This window comes from Rhinoderma darwinii, chromosome 5 (genome assembly GCF_050947455.1).
Source record: "Rhinoderma darwinii isolate aRhiDar2 chromosome 5, aRhiDar2.hap1, whole genome shotgun sequence".
Lineage (NCBI taxonomy): Eukaryota > Metazoa > Chordata > Amphibia > Anura > Rhinodermatidae > Rhinoderma > Rhinoderma darwinii.
The window spans coordinates 164,344,926-164,364,655 of record NC_134691.1 but is presented as its reverse complement, the minus strand read 5'-3'; the positions used below and the strand labels follow the sequence as shown (position 1 = coordinate 164,364,655).

The window sequence follows — 19,730 nt, the reverse complement described above, 5'->3', positions numbered from 1 at the left end:
CCATTGAATGTCCACAAGGAGAGATCTTAGAAACCAGGAGGAATTGGTACAAAAACTAAATTTAGCCAATTGTATAACTTTTTATTATACAATGAATACACTTTATTTGTTATAATTACCTTCACCATTATTGATAAGAAATAAAGGGGGGGATAAAAGAATGCCTTCTAATAGAGTCCTCCAATGTGTTACTGGGTAAATATTCAAAAAAACTTCAATGAACCTGAACCCACGGCTGTTTACCAAGATGAAGATCATTGTAGGCGAACAGCAGAGGTCTTTAGTTGCAAAGAAAAGTCAATAAGAATTATTTTTATTCAAGAGGCAAGTCAGGAATACATACTACATTTCTACTTTTAAAGGGCAGCATACTTTATTATTTATTTTTTTCTAGAAAAATCAAGAGGTTCCTCCCTCTCCTCGTCACTTAACCCCTTAGTGGCCAGCCTAATTTAACTAATCTAACAGGTGCTATGATGCGGATAACTACATTGTGATTTGTTTTCAAAAACGTTTATTATTTGCAAATTTTGAGCAGCTTTCTAAATATGCTAATGTGGCATTAATTGTCAAATAGGAGGTGACTCTTTCTTTTCACTCTGGGTGGTATAATGTTTTCTGTATGACTCTGTCCAATCAGCTTACAGCTTCTCCCCCCTCCCTGCCCAGCAGCACAGCGTGATCATATAGTATACAGTTTCCATTCGTAATGGTTTTCAACTGGTAAAATCTCTAGTTGTGTCACAGCTATGGTGTCACCTGAAAGATTAGAGTCTCGTCTTTCAATAGGCAGAACCGCTGTTCTAGATGGTCCACAGCCGGAGATATGGCTGTTTGAAGTGATCCCCCTTCCCTCCAGCGTCAGTCTCTCACACTGTGTGAAGCAGCTTCATGCTGATAGGACAGTGCCAGAGGCTGTGAGGAAGCTCCACCTCAGGAGAATCGCTGGTGTTGATGTCCATTTCTCAAGTATAGGCTCATTTGCATATTTAGAAAAAAAAAAAGCTCATACCGTTTAGAATAATAATTTATTGGGACACAATTTTCACTAGCATTATCAGTGTGACAGCGCCTATTAGATTAGCTAAGAGAGAGGGCATTACTAAACTAGTGACAGATCCTCTTTAACGACCAAGAATTTATTTTTTTTCTATCGTCGCATTTAAAGAGCTATATCTTTTTTATTTTTCCGTCTGTATAGCTGTACGGGGACTTTATTTTACGTGATTAGTTGTATTTTTAATGGCACCATTTTGGGGTACAAAATTTTTTTATTAACTTTTATTGACTTTTTTTGGGGGGGAGGTAGAAAAAAAAAATACAGCAGTTCAGCCATTGTTCTATGCATTTTTAATTTACGCCATCCACCGTGCGGCATAAATAACATCCTACCTTTATTCCATGGGTCTGTACGATTACAACAATACCACATTTGTATCGTTTTTTTTGTGTTTTAGTATATTTTGCATAATAAAAACACTTTTGAACTAAATTTATTTGTAATTGCCGCCATATCTAATTGCTAGCAGCGCTACAACCAACGCTATTCTAACGCTGATCCAGTCCCCAGTATGGCACAGTGCCCGACGAAGGTCTAACGACCGAAACGTTACGTTGCACGCATAGCCGCTGGCATTTACCTTAAGAAATAAAATTCTTTGTTGAATACAATCAATGTGTGCAGAATACATTTCTTGACATTTATTTATTTTTTTCGTCAACGTAGTTATACATAGTTACATAGGTTAAAAAAAAAAAAAAAAGACACAGGTCCATCAAGTTCATCCTTTCTCAATAAATTACCCGTCATTCATTGCTTGATTGATTATAACCCTCAATGACATTCGTAAATAAATCTGCATCTAGCCATTTTTTAAATGCGGACATAGTATTTGCCATTACTACCTCTTGGAGAGGGGCATTCCATAGCTTGACCACTAACTGTAAAGAACCCTTTTCTATATTGATGTCTGAAACGTCTTTCTTCACATGCAATGAACGTCCCCTTGTCCTTTGTAGAGTCCTTGGAAGGAACAGATCATGTGCTAGTTCTCTCTGTATTGACCACACATATACTTATACATATTAATAAGATCACCTCTAAGACGTCTTTTTCCAAGATGAACAAGCCCAATTTTTCTAGCCTTTCATTGTAAGCGACAACTTCCCTCCCATTTAATAATCTCGTGGCCTGCCTTTGAACCCTCTCAAGTTCTTGGATTTCATTTTTACAATGTGGAGCCCAAAACTGAATTCCATATTCTAGATGTGGCATTACAGGGGATTTATAGAGGGATATTATTACATTTGAATCACAGGTTTTTATCCCATTTAATACACCATAAAATCCTATTTGCTTTTGCAACTGCTGCCTGACATTGAGTGCTGCTTCGCTTATTTGTTACCAGAATACCCAGATCCTTCTCTTGTTCCGTTATCCCCAGTTTTATTCCATTTAATGTATATGAATTAATGCGGTTATTGCGTCCTAAGTGCATGACTTTACATTTATCAACATTCAATTTCATCTGCCGTGTTTTTTCCCATGCTGCCAGCTTATCTAGGTCTTCCTGTAATATTGTAAAGTCAAGCTGAGTTTTAAGTATCCTACAAAATTTGTATCGTCAGCAAAAACGGACACCTTGCGATCATTCCCATCCACAAGGTCATTCATAAAGAGATTAAAAACAATTGGGCCTAATACTGATCCTTGTGGTACCCCACTGCTGACTTCAATCCATTTTGAGTGTCCATAACGACAGTATCAAATGTTTTTGCAAAATCCAAATGAATCACATCAGCCGCATGACCAACATCCAGATTTGCACTTAACTCCTCATAAAAAACGAGCATGTTTGTTAGCCACGACCTGTTTTTCATGAATCCACGATCATTGTCAGTTAATAAACTTTTATATGTTGACTTGTTTTTTGCGGTATGACATGTAGTTTTCAATCGTACTTTTTGGGGGTACATAGGACTTATTAATTAACTTATGAGTTTTTTGGGGGGCAAGGGAAAAAAAATAGCCATTCCATCATTCCATCATAGTTTCTTGCGTTTTTTTTTTTTTTTTACGGTGTTCACCTTGCGGTTTAAATAACACGTTAACTTTGTCTGGGTCAATACGGTCACGGCGATACCATATATGTACTTTTATTTATTTTTTTACACCTCTACTAAATAAAACCACTTTTTAATGGAAAACATGGTTTTATTATTTATTTTTTTAACTGTAATCACAGCAAAAATCGCGACAAAACTGCATTGTGCACGTCCTGCAAAAGGACCTTAACCCCTCAATGACCGGGCCATTTTGCACGTTAATGACCAAGGATTATTTTTTGTTTTTTCATGGTCGCATTCCAAGAGTCGTAACTGTTTTTGTATTCCGTCTATATAGCCGTATAAGGGCTTGTTTTTTGCGGGATGAGTTGTATTTTGTAATTGTACCATTTTTAGATGCTTATAATATATTGATTAACTTTTATTAACTTTATTTTAGGAGAGAATTGAAAATAAGCAGCTATTCCAGCATTTATTTTCACGTTATAAATTGACGCCGTTTACTATGCAGCGTAAATAACATGTTCACTTTATTCTATGGGTCGGCACGATTACGGGGATACCAAATATGTAAGGGTTTTATATGTTTTTTCTACGTTTGCACAATAAAAAGCCTTTTAGAAAAAAATTACTTGTTTTTACATCGCCGCATTCCAAGAGCCGTAACGTTTTTATTTTTCCGTCGATGTGGTCGTATGTGGGCTTGATTTTTGCGGGACAATGTGTAGTTTTCATTAGTACTATTTTGGGGTACATAGGACTTATAGATTAATTTTTATTTTATTTTTTACGGGGGAATGGGAGAAAAGAGAGAATTTTTCCGTTGTTTTTTGCGTTTTTTTTGGACGCCGTTCATCCGGCGGTTTAATTAATGTGTTCATTTTATTGTTCAAGTCGTTACGATCGCGGGGATACCATATATGTGTATGTGTGATTTGTTTTGACACTTTTACTAAATAAAACCACTTTTCGGGCAAAAAAAGTCGTTTTATTTGATTTTCACTGTCATTATTTATTTTATTTTTTTTCACCAACTTTATTTAACTGATTGACATTTTTTTTTTTAGTCCCACCAGGGGACTTCACTATGCGATGTGCCGATCGCATATATAATGCTTTGGTATACTTAGTATACCAAAGCATTGTTGCCTGTCAGGGTAACACTGACAGGCAATCTGTTAGGTCATGCCTCCGGCATCGCCTAACAGGCAGATGCTGAAGGCAGACCTGGGAGTCTTTGTTAGACCCCCCGCTGCCATGGAAACCCGACGGCGACCCGCGATTTTTTTGCGGGGGCGCCGATGGGGTGACAGAGGGAGCTCCCTCCCTCTGTCAAACACGTTAGATGCCGCTGTCACTATTGACAGCGGCATTTAATGGGTTAAACTGCCGGAATCGGAGCGCGCTTCGATTCCGGCAGTTGCAGCAGGAGCCGGGCTGTGTATAACAGCCGTGCTCCTGCCGCTGATCGCGCGGGTACAGTGTCAGTACCCGCGCCATCACAGGACGGATATATCCGTCCTCCTGCGCGAACTAGCAGCTGCAGAGGACGGATATATCCGTCCTTCGGCGTTAAGAGGTTAAGATAGAAGTTAACATGACCTTATCTCTACGGTTCTTACTACTGTTTAGAGACCTGATGGTCACATGAGCGCAGGTCCTAGAACAGCAGCAAGACTCCACAGAGAAGATGGAGGTGAGCTGTTAGGTAAGTACAAAAGGATGGATTTATTTAGGGGGTCTGTATTTAGGGGGTCTGATTTGGGGTCTGTATTAGTTGAAGGGGTCTGTATTAGTTGAAGGGGGTTGTGTCTGGGATCTATCAGTTTAAGGGGCCTGGGGTCTGTATATTTAGTGGGTCTGGATTTACGGGTCTTGTCTGGGGTCTGGATTTAGGGGGTCTGCATTTAGGAGGTCTGGGGTCTGTATTAGTTTAAAAGAGCACTCCACTTTTTTGTTCTGGCTCTCATAGGAATGCATTGATAGCCTGAGTTCCGGTTTTCTCAAAAGCACAGTGATTCCAGACCAGGTCAGAATGTGATCACATGGACGGCGCTGGACCTGAAAACTACGCGATGCATAGATCGGTAAGTATTTCTGCACAATGGACCCTACTGAAACACCAATGTACAAATGGAGGGGGAAATAATAAAAAATAAAAAAGTGCAGTGCTTCTTTAAAGGGTCTGGGGTCTGTATTTAGGGGGTCTGGTCTGGGGTCAGTGGTAGTTTAAGGGGTCTGTATTTAGGGGGTCTGTATTAGTTTAAGGGGTCTGTATTTAGGGGGCCTGATCTAAGGTCTGTATTAGTTTAGGGGCTTTTATTTAGGGGCCTGTATTTAGAGGTATGGTCTGGGGTCTGTATTAGTTTAGGGGCTCTGGTCTGGGGTCTGTATTACTTAAGGGAGTGAGGTCTGGGGTCATTATTAGTGTAGGTGGTCAGGTCTGGGGTCTATTTATTTAGGGTGCTTGTTCTGGGGTCTGTATTTGTTTAGGGTGGTCTGGTCTGGGGACGGCAAAAGTTTAGAAGGTCTGGGGTCTGTATGTATTCTATATGAGTTTTAAGGGAGATAGGGAGATATATAAAACAGTCTCCTTAGTTTTCTTGTCCCGCAGAAATGTATGCATTTACTAAACCTGTGTTTAGCCGAGAACCCTATTATAATATAGTACAGAATTAATCAGTGTAAAGTGAGGTATGCATTTATGCAATATCAAATGTAATGATATTAGCACTTTAAAGTCAGTCATTGCAAGCAAGTCAGTCAGACTAAATATCGCTACTAGATCTAAGATCCAAAATGTAAGTGTGCAATTATTTGAGACAAGTGTCTGTGTTATTGCTCTGGGAATCCACATTAAGTAATTCTCAATAATAGCTAATCACATAAAAAGATTTTAGGACTGATTTAAGGGCCGTGCTGCATATCACTAATATAAAATCTCATCCTTATATGTGGACATAAACAGGCATCATTGTACAAGAAATAAAAAACATTACTTGCAAGGTAAACAGACTCACCCTCCGATTTGAAGAAGCCTGGATTACACTGGTGTTTGTCTTTACGATTATTAAAATGACATACAAAATCCACCCGGCAAAACCCATTACAACACTTATGCCAAGAAAGAATCGGTCATATGTATGGTAGTAGGCAAGTCCTTCTAAAGCCAGGTCAACTAAAGTTCTGCAAAGATCCATCTACAAGAAAAAAAAATAGGAAGAAAATTACAGACTAAAACACTTTAATTAATTGGTTTTATATAAATGCTTCTTCATTAAAGGGGTATTCCCATCTTAATCATTTATGGCATATAAACAGGATATGGCATAAATGTTGGATAGATACGGGTCTCAGTTCTAGGACCTGCACCTATCTCCAGAACAAGGGTCTCCTGACTCCCATAGAAGTGAATGGAGATCGCGGTGCACATGCGCTGTCATCTATCGACTCATACTGGGTGCAACGGCCACCTCACCAGGCGGGACAGGGGTCAGATGATTCTTGTTCAGGAGATAGCTCTGGGACCCCCATCTAGGACCCGCATCTCTCAAAACATTAATATCTTATTAATGGATATCCTATACATCTAAGATGGGAATAAAACTTTAAAGCACAAATTTACCTCTAAACAAGTTTGGTTCAATAGCTATCAAATCGTCAATTTTTAAAGCCTTCATACTTCTTAAAGAATTGGAGTTGTGTCCGGGGAAAAAAATCCTTAGGTGGCGCTAATGTTCTGGAATGTCATGCAATATTATCCCTCATAAGCATCCATTCTCCAGGGGTATTTTATTTTGTAAAAATAATATTGTCAAATATAGTATAATATTTATATTTTTATTGTTTTGGAACTGCAACACATTTCGACCTTGCACCAAGATATCTATCAGGCATCAGATTAGTATCAGCACCTAAGGATTTTATTTTTTCGGAGTCAATGGAAACACCTTGAGGTCGATAGCGGATGTCAATGTGAGACTGCAAGCTAAGATACACAGGGAGTCTAAGACTTGACATGCAATAAAATTGAGTTGTGCCGTTAACCAGAACAAAAAAAGGGGAGCAAACCATTCAGATCGCCTGATTCAAAGAAGTATTTTTATACCTTGACGATATTCTCTTAGAGGAGCGGTCCCTCTCTTTTATTCTGTTTAAGCAACGACTTCTTAAAGACACATTGGCTAGTTGGAAAACTATTAGGAGATTTAATCTCCCGGCGTATTTCTAAATATTCATCTGTTGAAAAATATCCAGCCATGCGGGGGAAACGGCTTAAAATTATATCGAACAGTTCTACAGTCTAGACATTTTTTAATCAGATTTATATTTAGTAAAGGGACATTACATTAGGTAAAAGCAAAGTACAGCTTTTACTTTAAACAAGTAGTATCATTTATTTAGATTTGCTAAATGTAACACCCTCAAAATTATGCCAAGAGTCAGAATTTGATAAGATAACGATAGGAGAGGGAGGGATTTTAATTACTAATATTTATACGTTTTTTGTTGGGGATGTAATAATTTTTCCGTCAACCAAGATAAAACTCAAATGCTATAGAGATCCACACATTTTTTTGGCTCTCTCGAAAAAGAATATTAAGATAATAAAAAAAATGGGCATTAAAAGATAGGCAAATTAAATTAGATTTCCTTAAAGAATATTATGCGGATCGCTGGGGTCCCAAGAGCAGGGACAGCCTGGTATCAGCTTTGTATCGGGGATTGGCCAAAATTTTACAGTAATCTCAACCAAACAGCACAAAAAGACAAAAAAAACGGAAGACCACAAATTTACGTCTACAAAAATAACTGGTAAAGAACACAACTGGAGCCAACTGGTAAAGCAAGGTACAGTCTTAACCGATGACATTCATTAAAATTCCAAGGTTTTAATTCCTTATTGTAGAGTGTAAAGAGTCTAAAGTATATATACATTGAATATTTCCTGTAACATGGACAATGATAGTTGGCTGTGTTATCCTACTAAGTCAGCTTCCTTTACCTTTGTATGCGGAGCACTTTATTTGCAGTTCTGTGAAAGCCCAGATAAGCAGCACACAGAACAAGTCAGGCTTGGGAACTGTTTAAATAAATACTTTCTCACAGCATATAGGTGTCTTCAACGTGTCTAATATAGTTCACACCTCTGCTGATACTAAGTATTTTCCTTAAATAAAATAATTCAGATGAATGCATGTTGTAGGCCGGTTGAATGTATGTTGTAGACCAACCATCATTTTTCTGTGATTGTTTTTAACTGTAGGAAACATGATAGAGATTTTGAAGAAAAATATCCTTTTTGGAGATAAAATCTCTGTCAGTTTTCCTGCCTGCCTTTAGAAGAAAAAGAAGGACATAAATAAATATTTCCTCCATCCAAAACTGGTGATTTGTGGACATCTTCCTCCAAATAAATATAGGAGGCAGAATGCAGCCCTTCTGCAGAATAGTGGGTGGTCATGCCAATCTCCCCAAAAGCATAAAGTTCCAGTGTAGTTACCTTATGGCTGCAACTGTTATCTAGGCAATGGCCCAAGTTAACAGCCCCTTTAAGTAAGACCCCCACCTATCAGACACTAGTTGCATATCTTATGAATATGTCATAAATGTCTGAGATGAGAAAACCCCTTTAAGTTTTTACTCTGGCTAAATGAAGGCTAAAATAGACCTAATATTCCAAAAAGTTTTTCAGCCCTATAACTGTAAATCACTTCATGTTCAATTCTTTCCAAGTTTCCCCTGTGTAGCTGGAGTTGCAACCAATGTCCGATTAGGGGGTTCCAACCGCTAGAACAAAAAAGCAGTAGTGCTAGGAAAGCGCCTTGCCACTTTGTTTCCTGTCGGCGTCTGCTCAGTGTAACGTCTATGGCCGCGGACCGTCGTCCTGACTTACCCTCTGACGGCCGCGGCCATGGACGAGTGAGTTCACGGCGGCATCTCCCTTCTGAGAGACGCCGGCACTCACTTCCTCCTCTGGACACTGTCTCCTGCAGGGCGCGTGCACGACCTTAAAGAGCCAGTACGTGCACAGTTGCAGAATACTGCAATCAGCCCAGAATGCTTCAGGACTATAAAAGGGGCTCTGCCCTCTTGATCCTTGCCTGAGCATTGTTGTGTTTCCTAAAATTTGTCTTTGCAAATGGTCTCCTAGTGTTTTCCAGTTCACAGTGTTACCCGTTCCTCTTGCCTGTACCCTGTATCCCGAGCTACCGTGACGTCAAGAGTTGGAGTCGTGTTGTGTCCTCCGCTGCATCTATTGTGTCACCCTTTAAAAGGTTTGTACAGATTAGAAAAACATGGCTGCGGTCTTCTAGAAAAAGCCCCACACCTATCCATGGGTTGTGTCAGGTATAGCAGCTCAGCTAAATTAAAGTAAATGGAGCCAAGCTGCAATACTACACACAACCGGTGGGCAGCTATGGCGCGGTTTTTGGAAGAAAGCAGACTTGATTTTCTAATCCTGTACAAGATCTTTAAAGTTATTGGCTTGAGTTATTGGCTAAAGTTATTCCATTCATTGAACTGTCCTAACAGAGTGAGGCTAATCTATGAGCAGTATCACAGATTTACTGAATATTTTAGGGACACATAATAAGTAGAAGCATTTGCTTATTTTTTATAGTTAACTGACAAAAGTTGCATTACTATTCTGCTCTGGTGTTCCATAATATATTTTATCAGACTTTAACCCCTTAGCGACGAGCGACGGATATATACGTCGCAAGCAGGTGTTAGTTCCCGCATAGCGACGGATATATCAATCGCTCTGATCGGGTGGGTACTGACAGCGTATTCACGCGATCAGCGGCATTAGCACGGCTGTTATAAACAGCCTGGCTCCTGTCCCAACTGCCGGAGACAAAGCGTGCTCTGATTCCGGCAGTTTAACTTATTAGATGCCGCGATCAATAGCGACAGCGGCATCTAATGTGTTTGTCAGAGGGAGGGAGATCCCTCTGTCACCCCATACATACATACATATACAGTACACAAGAAAATGGCGACAGCACACTGCGAGAACTAATGCCACCTAAACACTATAAATAAATAAATATGCATTACTGCTGAATCTACTTACATAGTGAGGTTCTGAGCACACATTTTGATCAAATTGCGTGAGCCTACCTGCCATGACAAGGCGACCTCTATGAGGCGGGTGCCTACGCTGCACCTTCACCCAGAACTGGGACGAAGCCTACATATATATGGGGATGGTAGGAACCTGCATTAAACTAATTAAAATCACCCAGGGTAGAATGGGAGGAGTGCAATATATATATATATATATATATATATATATATATATATATATATCCCTTACACTTTCTTTTTATAATTTTTCTACATCAAGGCAAGTGTTGCTGGGGACAAAGTTTCAAGTGGAAGGGCAAATGTTGTTTCTTAGACAGCATAAACATATCCTTCGATAACATATTAAAAGCAGAATAAAATGGTTAATTTAGAACAGAAGAAAAATCACACGTCACGTTCCCGGTGTGATACAAATTGCTACGTCTAGTTCTGAATGCTCTGGTAATTTGGTGCTAAAGAGATTTGCACTAGGACTTTTCGTATGATTGAAATGCCAATCTTTACAACAAAGGAAACACAAGGACACATAAAAGACATTACTCAAATAAGAAACTGTCGCTGCCTCTTGATTATACACTTACCGCTTCTTTGTAATTTCCACCATGGATGTAAGATCTTGTTCTCCTCACAATGTCAAGTTGCTTAGAATCTGAAAGCGAACTGTAAATACAAACAGATATAAAAAGGTGCATGCACTGATAAAGTCTGGTTAAACAGCTTATATATAATCCATGCAGGTAAGTGAAGTCATTTCTTACAGTACGACAAAGACTAATCAATCTGATAGATGGGTTATCAGTGAACGTCTCACAGATCAACACTGGGTGGCTGTCATTTTTTTATGCCAAGCTAAGTAGAGCTTAGCGTTGCAAAAGGTTTGTGCATAGACATTGTGAAAAGTAGATGAATCATGTAGAGTTCTTAAGAGCATTATTCAAACTGTATCAGAAATGGCTCATGGACATTTCCTGTATGACCATGATGAGAAAAGAACATAAAAATCATGACTTATCCAAACAAGAACTTTAGGTCTAGACATTAAATGATCTGTATTGTTAAGTTCTACTGAATTTATTATTTTTAAAAACAACAAAGTGAAGCAAATGTCTGGACACCTATAGGCCTGGCAACACTGTATGGGCATTTCAAATGGGCTGGCATGTTTATTTGTAATTTTTACATCTGTCCGGAAATTTAAAAAAAATAAAAATGAAAAAATACCACTTACCATGAATTGTTTTTAGTTACAAAATAGCTAAAATTATTGAATTTCTAGTTAACACACGTCTAAATAAAACATAAAATATACATTTTCTCGAAAAACACATTTCAGCGTGAATTCTTGAAGATTATATTCTAAATGTCATTGTCTCCCTCTCCTCTGCTGTTCTGTCCCTAACAAAAAAGTCAATAAAAATCGCATTTGAGCGCTAATGATTTTTTTTTACGGTGTAGTAATACTTTCACACTTAAAAGCTTCTATTAAGTTTTTGCCAGTATGTATGTTTTGAATAATTACACAAGATGTTACTCTTTACAAATAAGACAAATAAGCAATGCTCACTGAAAAACACACTAGACAAAACTAAACTAAGCACGGATACGAAAGCCCATAAAAACACTATGTGACTACTTAATGTACAAAGCCCCGTCTACTAGAAGGGTATCACCGCTCTGATCCCCCCATTTCAGAACCATATTATAAATTGTAATGCCTAGTCCATCTGTCTTTATTCTATTCCATTGTCTACCAGTTATCCAACATTGACATCCGTCAAGAATGTTCATCAAGCAGGAGATGACAATAGTCCTCACTTTGCCAGTAATATAATGCGATCTCTAAGTAATGTAAGCAATAACACAAACTGTCATATACTGTATTTGTAGGATATACTGCCTCTGTGCGTCAAGGAGTTTGTTCCAATAACTAAAAGCATAGTCTACAGACCATTTTGGTTGTCACCAAATAACAGTCCAAATTCCAGGATTATAGTTTACTGCAAGGTGCATTATGGCTCCTAAATAAAATAAAAACAAAAATCAATCCACGTGGAGGCATGCAGCTTTTAGAGATAAAGATAGTCTATCATGCTTGGGACCTACAAGCACTAGAATATCATGCATATTACATTACTTTTTATTGATACCAGAACATCAGGATTGGTTCTCAGATTAACATATTTTACTATACTATTCTGCATTGGGTTGCACTCATAGGTATGAATAGAAAAATAAGAAAACGAACCATAAAGCAAGGTTGAAGTCATGGAAAACCACACTTTGCATAGACTTCTGCAGAATGTGAGTATCATTTGTAATGTTAATGTCACAACTTGTATATAATGGAACTAAACGCGCAGACTAGACTAGGACTTCTGCTGTCTTTTTATGGCATTAAATAGAGTAAGGCAGTCCATAGCGAAAGAAGAGCAGCACTGCTGTTTCAAGCCAGAAAAAGACCACTCTCTACGGGTTCAAAAGTTGCTGTTAATTGGAACAACGGACACCTAAATAAAGAATGTGTGTCTGGATGAATGCTGTCCACCCGTTTCTTTATGTTAGGCAGTATAAAAAGAAAAAAACACATCAGTTGTTAAAATAGACTCATAGAAAACTGTATCTTTGAAAGCAATTGGCTATCACCCAGTGATCGCAAAACCAAAAAACTAAATGTGGAAACCAAAAATGTGTTTTTATTTAATCTAAATAGATGAAATGCAAAGGATTTTTTTGGGGGCATAAATAGTGTTTAATGCATTAGTACGGATGAGTACAGATGTTTGCATTTGGCAGAGGTGCGCCTATATTTATTATATGCAGAACATTTGTGCTCTACACTTTGTTTTGAAGAATGTTTGAGAACATCACAAGACATGAATAATAGATTTAACTAAAAAAAAAACAAAAAACAACATCAACACTACAGCATTTGTGACAGCTGAACAGAAAAGGACAATTCAATATATTGTATTTACTGGTGATTCTTGGGGGAAATGCTCTTTAACCACAATACAAACTTTGTGATATGACCCAAAATCAATTTATCTACATAAGGCCTGTTTCATCTGTATCAAATAAGCATGTGTCATGACAAACAGCAGTTTATGAACCTAACCCGGCATTTTGGAGGCTCATAATATACCAATTTTGGAGATGAGAAAATAATTAAAACAACCCACTTTGTTTTTGTTTTGGGTTTTTTAAGCGTCTAAAACAAAAGCCCTAACAAAACTGAGAAAAACTATTTCAATCTGTTTTTCCTTGAACATAACAATCTTCACTGCATCATTGAAGCCCAATGTTACAAGCAACATTTGAAAGGCATCTGAATGAGTTGGTGATGAACTGGAGATAGTGTAGCTATCTCCAGAGGCCTCTCTGCCTCAGCAGCTTGTGATTCCTATCTGTCACCAGTAAGGAGAATAGGCAATCAGTATCTCGGCAGTTCTGTTTATGCAGCACTTTCCAAACCAAAAGAAAGAAAGCTGCAAACAAACAAAATGTCTCCATGTCCTGCATAGCACTTATGTTACAGATAAGTCCCTGGACATTCTGCTTAGGCTAATGACAAAGAGGGGTAATGATGCCAAACAATCAAAGGCAGCGGGCTACCGTAGCAGAGCAAATGGAAAAAAACAGGAATCACAGATTTGGAAGAAGATATTCACTAAAGACAGGACTGCAACTATAGCCACCTTTAGAGACTATTGTCAATAGCAATACCTTTATATCAATTATTCATCATACTCATATACTTTAGTCTGAGTCAAGCAACAAACTATCATAACCTAGTTTGTAGCCCGCGTGTATACATAGAGTAAAGGCCCTTTTACACCGGCCAATTATCGGGCAAACGAGCGTTCCCGATAATTGTCCTGTGTAAACAGGGCAACGATCAGCCGATGAACGAGCACACGCTCGTTCCTCAGTTGATTGCATAGTTTTAAATGCCTAAACGATTATCGTTGTCGGCATCGCATCGCCCTGTGTAAACAGGGAGATGCGCTGCCGACATGACAAAAATTTATCGGGACGAGCGATTTAAGTAACGAGTGCTTGTCCCCGCACTTGCTCCTTGTTAAAGTAGCAAACGAGCGCCTATCAACGAGCTGTCTCATTGATCGGCGCTTGTTTACAGCGGGCCAAGTAATATCACCCTATGGCCAAACATGGCATATTTACCGCGGAAAATCTGCAGAGTTTACAGTAGCAGCAAAGTGGATGAGATTTGAGCAAATCTCATTCACATGCAGAGGATAAAACCCGCCAAAAAGATGTGTAGAATGGTCGTCAACTCATGCCTTCTCGAAAAATCTCATATGATAAAGTACTGGGTCCTTTTTTTTCTTTTTTGTTACATCAATTTTTATTAGCTTAACAGAAGAAAATTGAACGGTAGGTAAAATGAAAAATTCCATTATTGATGAGATATTAATGAATACAAACGACCAACAGGGAGAAAAAATAAAAATAAAAAGAGACCGGTGGTGGGCATAGGAAAAAAAATAGAGGTGGGATGGAGGGATTAAACAATCGAGAAACACTAACCCTACAACATCACAAGAAGGGATTGTAGCAATTTTTTATATTCTATGCTAATCATTAGTTTCCCCTTTAAACCTAGAGATGGAAGTGAAGGTTCTTAATCTATGGAATTGGTGTACAAGAACATTGGATGGTAATAGATTGTGACAGCAGCTATTGAAGAAACTGTTAGTCTATACATTTTCATTAAGTTGTTGTAAAAATGGATATGCATAAATTGAATTAATGGACATTTCATGGTAAATGGGTGCAAAAAATTATTTTATAATGGGTTTAGTTAATGCAATTTAGACAGAGAAGAGAATTCGTATCCCTTCACCGACTAGGTACCATGCTGTCAAGTTAGTGTTTCTAGAGCCAAATGTCTGCAGGAATGAAGAGTCTGCATATTAAAAGACCATCAAAAACCCATATAAAGACTTACATAGAATGGCGCACAAACCAAGTACACCTGACAGTACATAACGGTTAACTGTATTCAATGAATAATTTTAATTTTTTTTTTTTAATGTAATAAAATCCAAATCATAAGTTCAGTGGAAAATACATTTTTACTATTAAAATACACATTCTGCTTCTTAACATGGGGCATCACCAACCGTGGTCAAAGTCCATATATTGCTCAATATATCTTTCATTAGTCTCCTGACCCGAATACAACATTAAAATAAGCACAAAAGCAGTAAATTCTGTTGCTAATCCAGAGATTTATGCAGCCATAGAAAGGACTATGCACCTTATGAACACTTCTATCTCCCCAGCTGCACCTTACCAACAACTAGAGGGCATCTCATTGGTGGGGCCTGCCTCATAGTTTGAGGCACAGATTTAGACTGTTAGTAAGACCCTGTTCGCATAATTTTTGTGATATATGATTAGCATGTACGCCTGGAGAGCTCCAGACGTACACGCTAAATATGTACATAGAGTAACATTACCCCGACGGAGGCCAAAAGAGTGTCCTTTTGGCCAGCGTAGGACAAGTGTAATGTACACAAAAAAAAAAATACATCAGTGGCATCCATATAACAAACATGTCAGGAGTTTTACCGACATTGAATGGAGGACATAAATGTGAAGTGAAAAGGGCCTAAACATAAAATATGTACAGCAGAGGTTAAGTAAATGTAGAACAGCTTGGCTTGTATAACATTTGGATTAATGAGAATAAAGGGAAGGAAAAGTCACGGAAGTGCATGAAAGAAAACCCACACAGGCTGGACAAAGAAACAGCATTGAGCTGAAATCCATCCAACATCCCCAACAGCATGGACGCTGCCAATAACAGTCATGCAATTTTCCCTTTCTATAACCTAAATTTAGTATGTGAAATTTTAGTAGGTCCCTGGAAATGTAACAATTTTATAGTCTGATCTACTATCCGCTAATACCATTACTATTATTAAATCTATGGATGTATCACATGCTCTATTAAGAGGATTTTGAGCTGCAAGAAATGGGAGAGTCCATTGAACCAAAGTAAAGACCACTGGAGGGTAATTAGGGCGGTAATACCAATCTATACACTTGCTGTTAACAAATAGTTATAGAAATAAAATGACCATATGGAGACATTAAAAGGTGAGCAAATTATAAAACCATTTTAAGAAAGTGATATATTAATGTACATGTATATTACCATTCACTGCAGGAGAAAGGATTAACCTTGACATAATGCTTAGCCTATGGAATCTATGCTGACTCTCCGGTTTTATGCTTTTATCTGTAATTATCAGCGCATCTGTTTTATTCAAATAATTATTTCTGAATGATCTTTAGGATATATTCCTTCCTATTCACTATGTCAGTCCTTTACTACCAATTCGTTGACATTTTAAAACTAAACAAAAAAAAGGATAATTTCCACATATAAAAAGAATCAGAAACAATTTCCAAATACAAAACATTCATTAAAAATAATATTATTAATAATAATAATAATATGAACGTGGAGCAGTTGTAATCTTACTGGATGTACACAACGCATGGCTAATAGGATGGTATAAGCAAGTTTGTTCTCATTGTAAATATGTTCTACAATACTCAATACCATATAAACTAAAAGGCGATGACAAGGAACATCTTATGTTTGAAACGTGTAAACAGAGGCTGGATGGATTTGAAGCGGTTTTGCCAATAAAGGATACCTTTTATGGATTTTCTACTTTGTGAATTCTCCATACCAGTGTCAGGCTGGAGCACATCTGGCTTACCACCACTATAAATCTTTTCATAACAAGTGCGTATCTGATTTTAATTGCATTGTTAACTTTGTGCATACCAAGGTTATATATTAACCCCTTAAGGACACGGCCAATTTTGGCCTTGAGGACAGAACAATTTTTTTATATTTCCCTCTTTGCATCCTGACGCTCCTAACTATTTTTTGTACGACGTAGTTGTATGAGACTTTGTTTTTTGCGGGACGATTTGTACTTTATGTAGGTACAATTTTTTGCTACAAATACATTATCGTTTAATCTATATAAATTTTTATTTTGGCGAAAATGCAGAAAAAAAGTAGTTCCGCTGCAGTTTTAATATTTTTTATTTTTTACACCATACACCGATCATAAATAATGTTGTACATTTGTTGTACAGGTTGTTATGGTCGTAGCAATACCAAATATGTCTATATTATTTCATGTTTTGGGACTTATATTTTAAAAGTTTATTTATTATAAAAAAAATGTGTATTTGTGTATTTTTTTTTTCCTTTTTTTATTTATCTATCAATTTTTTTTTTACATTCATTTAACTTTTTTTTTAATCCCATAAAGGGATTTTTTATTTTTTTTAACTGTAATGTACTGGCATAGATCTATATGCCGGTACATTAGCCTGTGTACTGATTGTACACAGGCAGGTGTTAAAGCATACCTCAGTATGCCCTAACAGGAAATATGTTCAGAGAGCCCTGGGGTCCTTCAATGGACCCTGGGTTGTCCGGCCATACAAGTTATGGGCTTTGATCGCGTCACAGTTATTTTCTGTGATGCGATCAAAGTGCTGTCCCCACTCCTTGAACGCCACGATCGGCTTTCATCGCGGCATTAAAAGGGTTAACGGCGGAGAGAGGATGTTTCTCTTCTCTCCACTGTCAGAGCGGGGCCGTGGCTGTGTATTACAGCTGTTGCCCCGCTCTCAATCATGCGCATAGACGGCTGTCACACAGGACGACAATGCTCGTACTAATGTGCGAAGTACCCACCGCTCCGAACGAGCATTCTCGTCCTGTGTCGGCAACAGGTTAATACAGTAATAATAATAATAATCTTTGTTTATATAGCGCCAATATACTTTGTGGAGACTTTACAACTCAGGGGGTACATGTGAAAACAAAATCTAACATTACAAAGCAGCAAGTAAACCATTTAAACAAGAGGAGAAAGGACACTGCTCTCAAGAGCTTCCAAGCTACAAGGAATTAGGGTGGCAGAAGAAGTAAAAGTGATTTACTTGTACATGGTCCAGTCATTTTTCTGCAAAATTTGAGAAAAAAACAAAGCTACATGATCCAGTAACCCAGCCAGAATCTACGCAGACACTGATAAGTGCATTAGGGTGCATGGAGTGTGAGAGATATTGCTGAATGAAATAGAGGCATCGGGTTCTGAGGAATAATGTAGAGCGGGTGTTAAAAGGGCGATGTGTCAAATTAGGGAATGTGATGGGCCTCTCTAAAAAGACGTATCATTAGGGCATGCCTAAAACTGTAAATGTTGAGAAATTATCAGATTGTACGGGGTAGTGCATTCCAGAGAACTGGTGCAGCACAAGAAAAATCCTGAAGACGGAAGTGGGAGGTTAGGATTATGAAGGAAGAGCTTGGTTAGGACCGTAGATAGAGATAAGTGAAGACATGTAGGGAGGTGCAGCACTGTGGAGAGATTTGTGGATGAAAGTTATAAGTTGAATTCTAAGGGGATTTGGCAACCAGTGCAGTGACTGGTACAAGGTAGAGGCATTGGTGTAACTGTTGGTCAGTAGAATAAGCCTGGCTGCTGCATTCGGCATAGATTGGAGAGGGTAGAGTTTGGTGAGGAGAATACCAATAAGTAATAAATTGCAGTAGCAGGGCCGGACTGGGACTAAAAATCAGCCCTGGCTCACAAACCCCACATACAATATCACCCCCTCTATAGCGCGTAAAAATAGCGGCATGTAATCCTTGCTGCGGAAGAATTTCCTTTACTTGATCAAGCCTGTCATCACTTTCTTTAATATGTAAACCTCATCCACACTAGAAGGAAAATAAAAGTGGAACATACTATAGAAATACCTCATCACATGATTAGGGACAGGCGTACTCACTTTTTCAGTCAGGGACAAGTGTATGCTACCACTATGCAAGCACTAATATAGCCAATAATACCACCAAACAGTGATCATATACTGGACGGTCTGCAGAGTATTATCACAATGCAGACTATACGATAATACAGTACTTATCAGACACAGTTATAGTCAGACATAATTAAAGAGGACCTGTCCATTCCCCTGACCGTTTCAGAAAATACTTGTATTACCTATAAAATAACTATTCTGGAGCATCTTTTCTTAGAATACTGCATTGTGCCATTCCTCTGTTATTCCTCCTGGAAATGTGTAAATACATTGAGGACAGGGTGTTACTATTCTCCTTGTCAAAGTTTTGTGTCCCTTCACAGTCTGACACTGTCCAATCATTGTTGACAGCATCAGACTTTGACGGGATAGATTCTGTTGACAATAGAATTGGTAGTCAATTTGGCCTGAGCTACACGTAGACTTTTGTAGTGCCACAAGATTGCATGCAACTCAATAAATTGCTTCGTACTGAAGCTGTAGCTCTATAGATAAAATAAGTTAGATGTGTAACAGAAAGTCTCCATGTAGGCCACTTTTGCACCCACAGTAAAAATGCCCCCTTTTTCCCCCTAGAAAGTAATACCCCGTGTGCCCCATAGAAAATAATAAAGCCCCTTAAAAAGTAATAATGCTCTGTTGGCTTGAAAAACAAGTGGTTTGTATATCAAGTGGAG

At 38.2% G+C, this 19,730-nt stretch overlaps 1 protein-coding gene and 1 long non-coding RNA gene across 8 annotated transcripts in view; one reads left to right on the top strand and one right to left on the bottom strand.

Annotated features, from left to right (window-relative positions):
- PIGN (phosphatidylinositol glycan anchor biosynthesis class N) overlaps nucleotides 1-19,730 on the bottom strand; it is a 372,057-nt gene that overhangs the window by 167,714 nt on the left and 184,613 nt on the right. For all 7 annotated transcript variants that reach the window (XR_012847699.1, XM_075826730.1, XM_075826731.1 and 4 more), the window contains 2 exons: nucleotides 10,743-10,821; nucleotides 6,087-6,266 (listed from right to left, as the gene is read on the bottom strand). Coding sequence is in view for 6 of the 7 variants with exons in the window: in XM_075826730.1 (XP_075682845.1) it covers nucleotides 6,087-6,266; nucleotides 10,743-10,821 (259 nt within the window). In the remaining variant the exon portion in view is untranslated. The remainder of the gene's footprint in view (nucleotides 1-6,086; nucleotides 6,267-10,742; nucleotides 10,822-19,730) is intronic.
- On the top strand, nucleotides 11,934-14,860 carry LOC142652802 (uncharacterized). Its single transcript, XR_012847931.1, has 3 exons — nucleotides 11,934-12,009; nucleotides 12,379-12,462; nucleotides 14,786-14,860. It is a non-coding gene; the product is annotated as an uncharacterized LOC142652802 (long non-coding RNA).